At 41.0% G+C, this 13,155-nt stretch overlaps 1 protein-coding gene across 1 annotated transcript; it reads left to right on the top strand.

Annotated features, from left to right (window-relative positions):
• Positions 1-409: 409 nt before the first annotated feature.
• On the top strand, positions 410-2,183 carry LOC126188500 (histone-lysine N-methyltransferase E(z)-like; the record flags this gene model as incomplete). Its single annotated transcript, XM_049930104.1, has 1 exon — positions 410-2,183. A coding segment is annotated over one exon (1,185 nt), but the record flags the coding sequence as incomplete, so codon positions are not given.
• Positions 2,184-13,155: the final 10,972 nt, after the last annotated feature.

Here is a 13,155-nt window from a genome sequence, read left to right as displayed (position 1 = left end):
CACGTCAGAGATGCTGTGTCCCATCGCTCGTGCGCCGACTATAAGACCACGTTCAAACTCAAATCTTGATAACCTTACCATTGTAGTAGCAGTAATCGTTCTAACAATTGTGTCAGACATTTGTTGTCTTATATAGGCGTTTACATAACTCTGAATTTGAATACGCATGCTTATACCAGTTTCTTTGGCACTTCAGTGTATATTACCCGTCTCTCCCTATAGTTGGCCCCTCTAGCGAATATCTTGCACCAATTTACATTATCGAATGCTTTTCCAGGTCGAAAAATCCTATGAACTTTTTTTCATTTTATTTTTTAACCTTGCTTCCATTATCAGCCGCAACGTCAGTATTGCCTCTCTGTTGACCAAACTGATCGTCATTTAACACAGTCTCAATTTTCTTTTCCACTTTGCTGCTGATGCACAAAATCCTGGTCAGCGTCCTCGTAAAGTACGCAAACAGGCGTCTGTTGATTCTGGAAATGAAGCAAGCTCTGAAGACAGCAATGACAGTAACAAATATGATAAAGAATTTAAACGTGGCTCGAAGGATGGGAAGCCACCTCCAGCTGACACAGTCAGCCAGCCCACCTCTACAAGGACCTCATTCTCACTTCTGGGTCTCATGGGTCCTGAGGAGACAGCAGAGTGGACAGGCGCAGATCAGTCTCTGTTCCGTGCTTTGCACAAAGTTTTCCTTAATAACTATTGTGCTATTGCACAGATCATGCTCACAAAAACATGTCAACAGGTATATGAATTTGCTCAGAAGGAATCAGCTGATATAATTACAGAAGAATCGCTTAAAGATTTCACGCCACCACGCAAGAAGAAGAAGAAGCATAGATTGTGGTCAATGCATTGCCGGAAGATTCAGCTGAAGAAAGATTCCAGCTCAAACCATGTTTATAACTTTACACCCTGTGATCATCCCAATCAACCGTGTGACCAGTTGTGTCCCTGTATTGGTGCCCAGAACTTCTGTGAAAAGTTTTGCCAATGTAGCTCTGACTGCCAGAACCGCTTCCCCGGTTGCCGTTGTAAGGCACAGTGTAACACAAAACAATGCCCATGTTACTTAGCTGTTCGTGAATGTGATCCAGATTTGTGTGTTACATGTGGAGCTGAGCAATTTGATATTTCCAAAATTTCTTGTAAAAATGTCAGTGTTCAGCGTGGATTACATAAACACCTGCTAATGGCACCATCTGATGTTGCTGGATGGGGGATATTTCTTAAAGACAGTGCGCAGAAAAATGAATTTATTTCAGAATATTGTGGCGAAATCATATCACAGGATGAAGCAGACCGGAGAGGAAAAGTTTATGACAAATATATGTGTAGCTTCCTCTTTAATTTGAATAATGATTTTGTGGTTGATGCAACTCGCAAAGGAAATAAAATACGCTTTGCTAATCATTCTATAAACCCTAATTGTTACGCAAAAGTTATGATGGTGAATGGGGACCACAGAATTGGTATTTTTGCTAAACGTGCCATACAGCCTGGAGAAGAACTGTTCTTTGATTACAGGTATGGACCAACTGAACAGTTGAAGTTTGTGGGAATTGAGCGAGAGATGGAATTCTTATAAAATGTTGATCTTTTTTGACAGCTGCATTTAGTTTTGCAATTGAATTTGAATTGCTATGTATTCATATTTATTGTTGTGACCTTTTGAGAAGTGGACACCTTATATAAAGGCATTGAATTAATGAACAAATTGAATGTAAATAATGATTACATTGTTGGCAGTATCTGCATAAGCCATAACAGAACATTTTTATTGTTGTCATACCAAGTTGTAACCTGTGTTTGTTATATATTGTCAAAATGTATGTCTGAGATTTCCTTTTAAACTGTGTGTTGTTGAATGTTATAGCAATTTGTGTGAAGCTTCTGGGAAACCCTCAGAGCAATTTTTTTTTACTGCATTTATTTACTATGATGTTGCTTTTATTTCTTTGGATTATTTAGGATTAGGCTCCTGAAAGTAGCATTTGTAGTAGTGAATCAGAAGTGGTACTGTTGCAGTTATAGAAACAGCAATGCTCTCTGGTATGTGCACATTTGATTAGTTACTGTGCCATAGAGTACAAAGTCTGTATGAGACAACAAAACAAATTAGGACTTGGAGTGTTATCATACAGTATAAAGATTCCTGCAGAATGCAGTTGACAGAAGTTGGTGTCAGAGAAAAACCCTTGGCTCAATATGAGGTGTGAATGACAGTCACTAAAGATCCACAGTTAGTATTGTTTAATGTGTGAAAGGATAGAGGTTTGCATAGCAGTCGTAATATTTTCTTTATTTAGAAGGGTATTCTCTCTCATAATTTTAAGAGTTTGTCGAAAATATTTAAACTTCTTTTTCATTCAGTGTGGTAAGATTGTGTAACTAACAGTTTGTAAAATGATGACACGAAATCGTACAAAGTCAGAGTCAGCACCACAAGCGGTTTCTACTGAGGAAGCTATTCAGAGCTTAGTTAATCAAATAGCACAGCTTAAAAATGATAATAATGCATTATTTAAACAGTTGTGTGAGGTTAGGCAAACCAGTTCAGTCCCTCCCACCCTAGATTCCTCAGCAGCAGCCTTGGTAACTCCTTTTTCAGGTAAACCTGGCGAAGACATAACAGCCTTTTTTGGTGATTTAGTAGCAGCTGCAAAGTTAGGATCATGGTCAGATGAACAGCTCTTACAAATGACAAAGTTAAGATTGCTAGGAGAGGCTAAAGCACACGTCTTATACCATGAAGAATTACGGAATGCTCCAACATTTGAGGAATTGAAGAAAGGATTACTTAAACGTTTTCAAAAACAGAACAGCTGTAGATTTTATAGAGAAAAATTACACACTATCACTCAGAGGCAAAACGAGTCATTAGAAAGCTTTGTAGATAGGATTAGAAAAGTTAATATTAACACCTATCAGTTGACAACTAGTGATGAAGCAAATAGAGTTATTTTACAAGAGGCAGAAAATAGAGCTCTGGATACATTTTTACGTGGGTTACCTCCTGAAACGTCCCGTCGTGTCAGGGCAGAGTTTCCTAAGAATTTAGCAGAAGCTGTATCTGTGGCGACAGCTTTTGAAGAAATTGACATTGCCACCAGATACAAGGAGAAGCGAAATGTATTTTCAGCAGGAGTACGATGTTTTAGGTGCGATCGACAAGGCCATATAGCAAAAAACTGCAGACAACCTCAATGCACTAATTGTCAAAGAATAGGTCACACATTCAAGGAATGCAGGTCTAAGAAAGTTTTTGGAAATAGAAATCAGTTAAACTCAAACGGGAATGTCGGAGCCGCCGCCAGGCATTCCCAATAAAATTTCATGCCATTAAGGCGAATGTGAAGGCGGAATGCTGGTTATCTGCTACCATACGGGATAAAGAGGCAAGGATACTGGTGGATACAGGCGCAAACGTATCAATAGTGAGTAATGAATGTATTGGAGAAAAGAAATATGACCCTCCAAGGTATAGATTGAGTGGAGTAGGAGGAGGTACAGTGAAGTCATTAGGATGTACATCATTGATTTTCTATATTCACGGTGTACAATTTCAAGAAGATGTGGAAGTGGTAACAAAGGTAACTGATGGGTACGACGCGATCCTAGGGTTGGATTTCCTGAATAAACATCACGCTAAAATTGACCTCAGACAGCAAACTGTAGAACTTAGCGGAATAGTATTTCAGCTAGGTGACACCGCTGCAAAGGGCCCTCTGCCGCAAGATTTCCCTAACCGGAAGGCGAAATCAACTACACTGCGTGCAACGTCCTTGAAGGTTGATTCGCGGGATCAGATACCATCTGGCTCAGGAAAACTTCTCTGGATGACCGTTGACCCCGAGGTACCTACAGATACAATATGTCTAATAGAGCCACTAGAGGAAAATGAGGAATTAGATGTATCACATTGTTTTGTACGTAGAAGTGTTGTACGGGTTCAAGACGTTGAAGGAGAAAGAAAAGTACCGGTACATATTGACAATTTTGGAGTGGAGGACAAAGAGTTGCATAAGGGAATATTAGTAGCTACAGTCAGTACTTTTGAAGAAGAAGATTTCATTTGGTCAGATATTAATGATGGTCAGAAACCAGACGCCTATAAAACCGCATTACGCCAGAAGATTGAGCATTTGCAAGGAAAGGATAGAGACACGATAGAAGCAGTTTTAGTTGAGTTTCAAGATTTATTTAATGCAGAAGGTCCACTGCCAGCAACAGATATCACACAGCATAGGATCCCAACAGGAAATAGCCCCCCAGTTTATAGAAAGCCTTATAGAGTTGCGCACCACTTACAGCCAGTACTGGATGAATTTTTAGAACAGCATCTAAAAGATGGAATCATAGAATATTCTGATTCGCCTTATAATTCAAATATTGTAATTATTCCAAAGAAGTCTCCCGACGGTACGAAACGATATAGATTTTGTTGTGACTACAGACACCTTAACAAACAAACAATCTCAGATGTTTATCCTCTTCCAAACATTACAGATATCATTGACAGTTTAGGTAACAGTAAATACTTTTCAACAATCGATTTACGTAGCGGATATCATCAATTGGAAGTTGCACCTGAAGATAGGCATAAAACAGCATTTTCTACCCCTGGAGGCCACTGGCAATTTAAAAGAATGCCTTTCGGTTTGAAAAATGCACCAGCAACTTTTCAAAGACTACTCGATGGAGTATTGCGAGGACTAAAAACTCAGCAATGTTGTGTATATCTAGACGATATTATTGTATTCTCCAAAGACATTAATGAACATGCTGTGCGTCTGCGTAACGTTTTTCAGAGACTTAGAAAAGCTAAATTAACATTAAATATGGAAAAATGTAGTTTTGCATTGACAGAGGTTACATACCTAGGGCATTTCATTAGTGAAAAAGGAATTAGAACAGATCCTCGATTAATTTCGGCAGTTAAGGACTTCCCAACACCACAACGCGTTAAGGAAGTACAAAGTTTCATTGGTCTCGCATCGTATTACCGAAAATATGTTCAAAATTTTGCTGAAATTGCCCGACCCTTAACCCAATTATTGAAAAAGGGTGCAAAATTTCATTGGTCTGAAGATTGTGAATCAGCATTTCAAACCCTTAAAGATAAGTTAACACACAGTCCAGTATTAGCCTACCCAGATTATAACAAAGAATTTATTTTATCCTGTGACGCAAGTGGTCATTCAGTAGGAGTTGTTTTGAGTCAGAATATTAGTGGCGCGGAACACCCCATAGCCTACGCTTCGAGACAACTAACAACAGCAGAAAGAAATTATTCCACAACAGAGAAAGAATTGTTAAGTGTTATTTATGGTATCAAATACTTTAAATGCTACTTGTATGGTAGGAAATTCAAGGTCATTACAGACCACGCAGCTTTAAAATGGTTGCTTGGGTTAAAGGATCCATCTAGTCGTCTCACGCGTTGGGCCCTATGTCTTTCCGAAATGGATTTCGAAGTTATCCATAAACCAGGCAAAAAACACACGAATGCAGATTGTCTAAGTCGGAAAATAGCACTTTTGGAAGCAACAGGCCGAGATACTGAGGACTGGAGAAAGGCACAAAATGAGGATACAGAATGCAAAAAATACGCATCTCAAAAACAATTTTGCTTTGAAGATGGTGTATTATGCCGTAAAACAAAACTTGGACCGCGAATTGTTGTTCCCCAACACCTTAGACAAGAAATAATGGCAGAGGCCCACGATCATATCCTTGCAGGACACGGTGGACAACGGACAACCGAAAGACGTGTAGCAGAGCGATTTTGGTGGCAAACCAGAAAGCAGGATGTTGCGCAGTACGTTCGCAATTGCATTGCGTGCGCACAACGAGCTGAACTTTCTCGTTCAAAAATACCCTTACAGAGGCTCCCCGAGGCTTCATGTCCATTTCAAATCTGCGGAGTAGATCTCTACGGGCCATTTCATAAAACACCTGCTGGTAATAAGTATGTTCTTACAATTATAGATCACTTTTCACGCTATCTAGCTATGGTGAGTCTCCCAGATCAGCAAGCAAATACAGTTGCCCAAGCTTTAGTTAACAACTGGATACTTAAATTTGGCGTACCTGAAGCTATTATCACAGATCAGGGATCTAATTTTATGTCTGAACTAATGAAACAGCTATGCCACTTACTAAAAATACGCAAATTACGCACAACTCCGTTACACCCTCAGTGCAACGGACGCACAGAAAGAGTTCATCGGACAATTGGCAAGATGCTTAGTTACTATATTAACGAACAACATTCTAATTGGGATACGTATTTACCAATAATCGTGTCGGTATACAACGCCAAAACGCATGAAGCAACTGGCATGTCACCTTATGAAGTGGTTTATGGGAGAAAAATGCCGTCCCCTTTTGATGTAATCAGGCAGAAAAACGGAAAAGTCGGAGAAACAGTAAGAGATTTCAGTCGAATGATGAAAGATGTATGGAAAAAGGTTCAAAAATCTAATACAAAGGCTTTGGAACGACAGGAAAGATTAGGTAATACCCAAGCTAAATATCCAAATTACAAAATCGGTCAGTGGGTTATGCTTTTAACTCCATACGTTGCGAAAGGAAAAACAAAGAAGTTTGTAACAAACTACAGAGGTCCTTATCAAATTATTGAGATCACGTCACCAGTCAACGTTAAATTGCAACTGCCCACCCGAACTACCATTGTCCATGTAAGTCGTTTAAAACCTTTTAAGGGCGCTCCAGATGTAATTCCTTCAACAGTAGTGTCTGCTTTTCCGAAGGGTGGAGGAAGTTCACGAAGAGGAAAAAGAGTGGCCACGCCAGCACAACATACAGACATGCCACCATACGAGTACAATCTTCGACCAAGACTGCGAATGTCCTAGTGAAATCTCAGTAGACTGTGGATAGTATACATATGTAAATAATTAATAAATGATAATGGTTTATTTTTTAAGAAAAAAAAAAGTTGAACGTAGAAACATGTAGATCTTGTAGTTAACAATGTATTCCTTCTTTTCTTTATTTTTGTTTTTACTAGGTTGGTAGGTCCATAACCATGTTGTTTGCTTTTTTCAGAAAACGCCATGCAAAGCATTTCCTGCACAAAACCTGTCCTACCTCAATGACTCCCTTGATAGTTCCCTTCTGAAGTCATTAGATACGTTCATAAACTCACAGCAAGACAAAATTGATGCCAATATTATAGTGCAACATGTTTTAAAATTAAAAGGTGAACACAAAACTAAAATTATAATGCTAGGAACGGGTATATCTGGAACCTTTGTGTTGGTGTTTCTGCTTTGTACAGTTTTCTTTTATTTAAGACGAAAAAATAAGCCAAATAACAATATACCACTTCATCAAATCCCTGTTAATTGGATACCACACTCTTAACTGGTGTACTTCAGTAGTTACTTTTGAGCATTAGTGTATTAATTTTGTTTATTGTACTTCATTCTTCATTAAACAGTCTCTTGTTAAAATAAACAATACTGTAGAATAGATATTCTTGCATTAGTATAGCGTAGATTAAACAGCTGTTGCTATGTAATTTTCTAAGTGAAAAATCTATTTTTTGTTTATTCATTCTCATCAAGATTTGTTACTCTTATTATAACCATTTATGTGTAAACTATGTGATTCATGAGCGCACAGTGCTTTTATAAAGTGATACAGTATTTTCAACATACTTAATGTGATGCATGTGTAAGTCGAGAGTTTTCAGTGCTTGTGTTTTTTCCGTGTGAAGAGTGGAGGAATGTTGAGTGGTAAATTCGAGGGCGAATTTCTCCGAAGGGTGGAGGAATGTTGAGTGGTACTTAAGTAAATAAATTAGTGAAATCAAAGTGAACTAGAAATTAGAATATAAATGGAAAACTTCGTTTAGTTTGGAGAGTTACATACTGGCTCACAGCGGGCCGAACAGCAGAGACAATGACCGTGAAGTCAGCAAGTTCCACATAAGCGGGCGCTGTCGATTCAGCCGTCAGGGCATCGCCCGACCGGCTCACGTGTTTCTCAGTGGTCGCATGTGAGCAAAAGGCCCTCACCTACATCCCAAGAGCCAATGACCGACGTTAAGAAGATTCTTCGAGAAGCTTTTCAACGTGACAGAAGAGGCAATGACCGGCTCACGTGTTTCTCAGTTGTCGTATGTGAGCAAAGGCCCTCGCCTACATTCCAAGAGCCAATGACCGACGTTAAGAAGAATCTTCGAGAATCTTTTCAACGTGACAGAAGAGGCAATGGCCGTGAAGTCGTTCACCTCCAGTAAACTGAAGTGAATAAATACGCGAGACGCAGTGGGCCCGGGGGATGTAGATGAAGACGAGAGGAAGACGAAGGCGAAGACGGAGACGAAGACGGAGACGAGCGACGAAGAAGACGAAGAAGAAGCGTAGCAGTTGTTTTAAGTTAGTTTCGGTGCTGAAGATCGTCATGCAAGAAGAGACTACATCATGTACAGACGCACCGAGTCCGTCGCTGTAATGGAATAGCAAGCAGCAGCCTCAGTGCCAGAAGAAGAAGTAAAAGGTATTTTGAAGTCTGATTTTACATACCCGGGTGACTCGTGAGGACGGGAAGGAGACGGCCTCACTTCAGCAGTCACCTGTGAGCTGGGATGAAGACCTGACAGCTGAAGACTGGCAAGCGGGAGTCCGTGGTTCGAGTCCGGGACACTGGCCTTCCCCCGCCGCGCCGCTCCGCTGGTCGACGCACAACACACGCGGCCGCTTAGAGAAGAGAAACACTGGGACGCCACATTCAAGGTATCACCATCCGATGCACGACGTCGCTCGCAATAATTAAACGGGACACCTCGCGCTGCGCGTCTCCGGTCAGCTGGGCGAGACGGCGACACGAGATACACACCGCTACGCGTAATCAGACGCCGCCGCCGCCGCCGCCGCCGCCGCCGCTGCCGCAGCAGAAGGCTACGCAAACGACACGGCTGCCGCTCTCCGAACCAGAACGTCCAGTAAGATAACAGCTGTACGAAACTTTCAATAAAAGTTATCTTTTGTAAAAATGATGTTTCATTCGACCTCATACCCGAGCCAAGGAAGAACCCACCCTGCCCACATTTTGTAAGAGAGAAAAGTTTATTTATTTAATATTTTCACCCAGACAGAATGCTTGAGAATGCTCATCCTGACAATTGACAGCATCAAAAGAGAAAACCCATTTACATTGAGTGACAGAAGTGTCACATTTAGTAACCACAACTGTTACATTTGATGTCAGAAGCTGTAGTAACTGTTACAGTACGTTATCCTGGTCAGCAACTTCGACACATGAGCTGTTAAGCTGACTGTGCAATAATTCTCGCACTTTTCAGCTCTTGCAGTCTTCGGAACTGTGTGGATGAAGTTTTTCAGAAACTCAGATGGTATGTCACCACACTCATGTAATCTACACACCAACGTGAAAAGTCGTTTTTTGCCACTTCCCCAATTATTTTAGAAATTCTACTGGAATATTGTCCATACCTTCTGCCTTAAGTCCTCCAAAGCTCTCTTAAGTTCTGATTCTAATATTGGATCCCCTATTTCTTCTAAATCGATCCTTGTTTCTTCTTCTATCACGTGAGTCAAATCTTCCTCTTCATAGATACCTTCAATATACTCTATCCACTTATCCGCTTTCTCCTTTGCATTTATCGGTGGCGTTACCATTGCACTATCAGTGTTACCACGCCTGTTTTTAATTTCACTCAAGGTTGTTTTGACTTTCCTATATGCTGAGTCAGTGCTTCCGAAAATCATTTTTTTTTCGATTACTTCACATTTTTCATGCAGCCATTTCTTCTTAGCTTCCCTGAGGGTCCTATTTATTTAATTCCTATGTGACTTGTATTTCTGTATTCCTGGTTTTCGCTGAACATTATTGTACTTCCCGGCTCCATGATCAGCTAAAGGGTTTCTTCTGTTATGCATGATTTCTTCGCAGTTACCTCTTTTCTTGTACTAGCGGTGTTCTTAACAACTACAGTAATTGCCTTTTTAGAGGTGCCCATTCATCTTCAGCTGAACTGCCTACTCAGCTATTCCTCATCGCGACTTCAGCCTCAGAGAGCTTTATGCGTATCGCATCATTCCTTAGTACTTAAGTGTCCCACTGCTTTTCATATTGATTCTTCCTGACTAATCCCTACTACATTGTTATCTGAGTCTATATTTGCTCGTGGGTACTATTTACTATCCAGTATCTGATTTCGGAATCTCTGTCTGATCATGACGTAATCTAACAGAAATATTCATGTATCACCTGGCTTTTTCCAGGTATACCGTCTCCTCTTGTTATTGTTGAACAGAGTATTCGTTATTGCTAGCTGAAATTTATTGCAGAACTCAATTAGGCCTTCTCCTCCCTCATTCGTTGCCCCAAGGCCATATTCTCCTGAACCTTTTCTTCTATGCCTTCCCCTGCAACTGCATTCTAGTGCTCCACGACTATTAGATTATCATCTCCTTTTACGTACAGTATTATCCCTTCAGTATCCACATATAGTTTCTCTATCTCTTCAGCTTGCGACCTCGGCATGTTTATTTGAACTATGGTTGTCGATGTTGGTTTGTTGTCGATTCTGATAAGAACACTATTATTACTAAATTGTTCACAGTAACACACGATATACCCCACCTCCCTATTCATAACGAATTCTGCGCCTTTTATGCCATTTTACGCTGGTGCTGATATTACCCTATACTCAGCTGCGCAGAAATCCTTGTGTTCTCTCCGTTTCACTTCACTGACCCCTGCCATATCTAGATTGAGCCTTTGCATTTCCCCTTTTAGAGTCTCTAGCTTCTCTGCCACATTCAGGTTTCTGACATTCGTAGAACGTTATCCTTTCGTTGATTAATCAATCTTTTTCTCCCTGTCATCTCCCCCTCCCAGAGAGTCAAATAGGGGATTATACCGAAATCATTTGCCATTGGAGAGATCACCGTCGCACTTTTTCAATTACAGGCCACATGTCCTGTGGATACAGGGTATGTGTCTTTAATGCAGTGATTTCCATTGACTTCTGCATCCTCAATCCGTTATCATCACGGATTCTTCCCACCCCAAGGACGAGAGAGTGGCCTAAAGCCGGCCTGTGTGGCCGAGCGGTTCTAGGCGCTACAGTCTGGAACCGCGCGACCGCTACGGGCGCAGGTTCGAATCCTGCCTCGGGCATGGATGTGTGTGATGTCAGGAGGTTAGTTAGGTGTAAGTAGTTCTAAGTTCTAGGGGACTGATGACCTTAGAAGTTAAGTCCCATAGTGCTCAGAGCCATTTGAACCATTTTAGTGGCCTAAACCAACGCGCCGGCTTGTGCTCTCTCTGACAAGGCCGTTGGCAGAATGAAGGTGACTTCTTATGCCGCATGTCTTCGGCTGCCAATACTGGTTGTTAATCAAAATTTATGCCGTTGCGCGTTTCAACCCCTGGATCGAGAACGTAATTATTATTTATCAAAGACGCTACCCCTAGACCACTAGTGCATACACCTCAGGGTTTTGGATGCTGTGCTTTGCAATACTGATTTTTACGACTTTTTGGACAGTTTCCTACCCCAAGGGCAAGAGACTGCCCTTGGCCTCTCTTTGGTCCTGCTCCTACTTTGATAAGGCATTTGGCAGAGAAAGGGTGACTTCTCATGTCGGGAGTCTTCGATTACCACCGCTAATGCTTTTCCTTGAATATTTAAGCTCTGACTGGAGTCTAACCCAGGAACCATGCTGTCAATCAAAGACGCCACCTCTAGACCACGGGTTCCCCTAACAAATCTACAACTATATCTGCATCAACATGATTACTCTCCAATTCACACTTAAGTGACTCGCAGAAGGTTCATCGAACCATCTTAAAACTATTTTTCTACCACTCCACTCTCGAACACTTAAACCCTTTTGTGTGAGCTCTGATTTCTCATATTTTATTATGAAGACAGTCCTCCCGATGTAGACGGGCGCCAGAGTAGTATTTTCACGCTCTGAGGAGGACGTTGGCGACTGAATTTTCATGAGCAGGTTCCATCTTAACGGAAGACGCCTTTGTTTTAACGACTGAAAACCGATTTCACCTATTATACCCTTGGCGCTCTCTCCCCTACTTCGCGATAGTACAAATCGAGCTGCCTTTATTTGAACTTTTCCGATGTCCTTCGTCGATCTTGTCTGTTGCGGATCCGACGCTGCACAGCAGTACGCCATAAGGGGAAATACAAGCGTGGTGCAGACCATCTCTTTAATAGAACTCTTGCATTTTCTCAGTGTTCTGCCAGTAAATCGTAGTCTTTGGTTTTCTTTACCCACAAAATTATCTACGTGATCGTTCCAACACAAGTTATTCGTGGTTGTAATTCCTAAGTATTCATTTGAACATACAATCTTTACATTTGTGTGATTTACCTTATAACTGAAATTTACGGATTTCTTTTGGAACAGTGTGGAAGACTTTACACTGTTCACAACTCACAGATGCGCAAGCTATTTTTCAACTTGTTTTGATCATCTGATGAATTTATAAGACCGTAAATGACAGCATCATCTAGAAACAGTCTAAAGTGCTACTCAGATTATCTCCTAAATCGTTTATGTAGATCAGGATCTGCAGAGAGCCCATAACACTTCCTTGGGGAATGCCAGAAATTACTTCTGTTTACTCGATGACTTTCCGTCATTTACTGAGTACTGCTATTTCTTTGACAGGGGATCACGAATCCAGCCGCACAACAGAGACGATAGTTCATAGGCATGCAATTTGATTACAGGTCACTTGTGAGGTACAGTGTCAAAATCCTTCCATAAAATTGTGGAATCAATTTGGCATATCCTATCATTAGCACTCTTTACCTGGTGTTGTGTTTCAGAAGGATGACATTTCCTGAATCCACGTGGGCTGTCTATAAATCGTTTTCTTCGAGATGAATCATAATGTTCGAAGACAGTGTGCGTTCCAAAATCGTACTGCAAATCGACGTTAGCGACATTGGTCTGTAATTCAAAGGATTGCTCCTGTTTCTTTCCTCGGGTATTTGTGTGACTTGTACAACTTTTCAGTCTTTAGGCACGAATCTTTAACGATGGATGTAAAATAAGTATCTATTGTATCAGAATACTGTGAGAGGAACCCCACTCATGTACAGTCTGGAGCGGAGGT

Source organism: Schistocerca cancellata, chromosome 5 (assembly GCF_023864275.1).
Source record: "Schistocerca cancellata isolate TAMUIC-IGC-003103 chromosome 5, iqSchCanc2.1, whole genome shotgun sequence".
NCBI classification, from domain to species: domain Eukaryota; kingdom Metazoa; phylum Arthropoda; class Insecta; order Orthoptera; family Acrididae; genus Schistocerca; species Schistocerca cancellata.
This window is presented reverse-complemented; position numbering and strand designations above follow the sequence as displayed.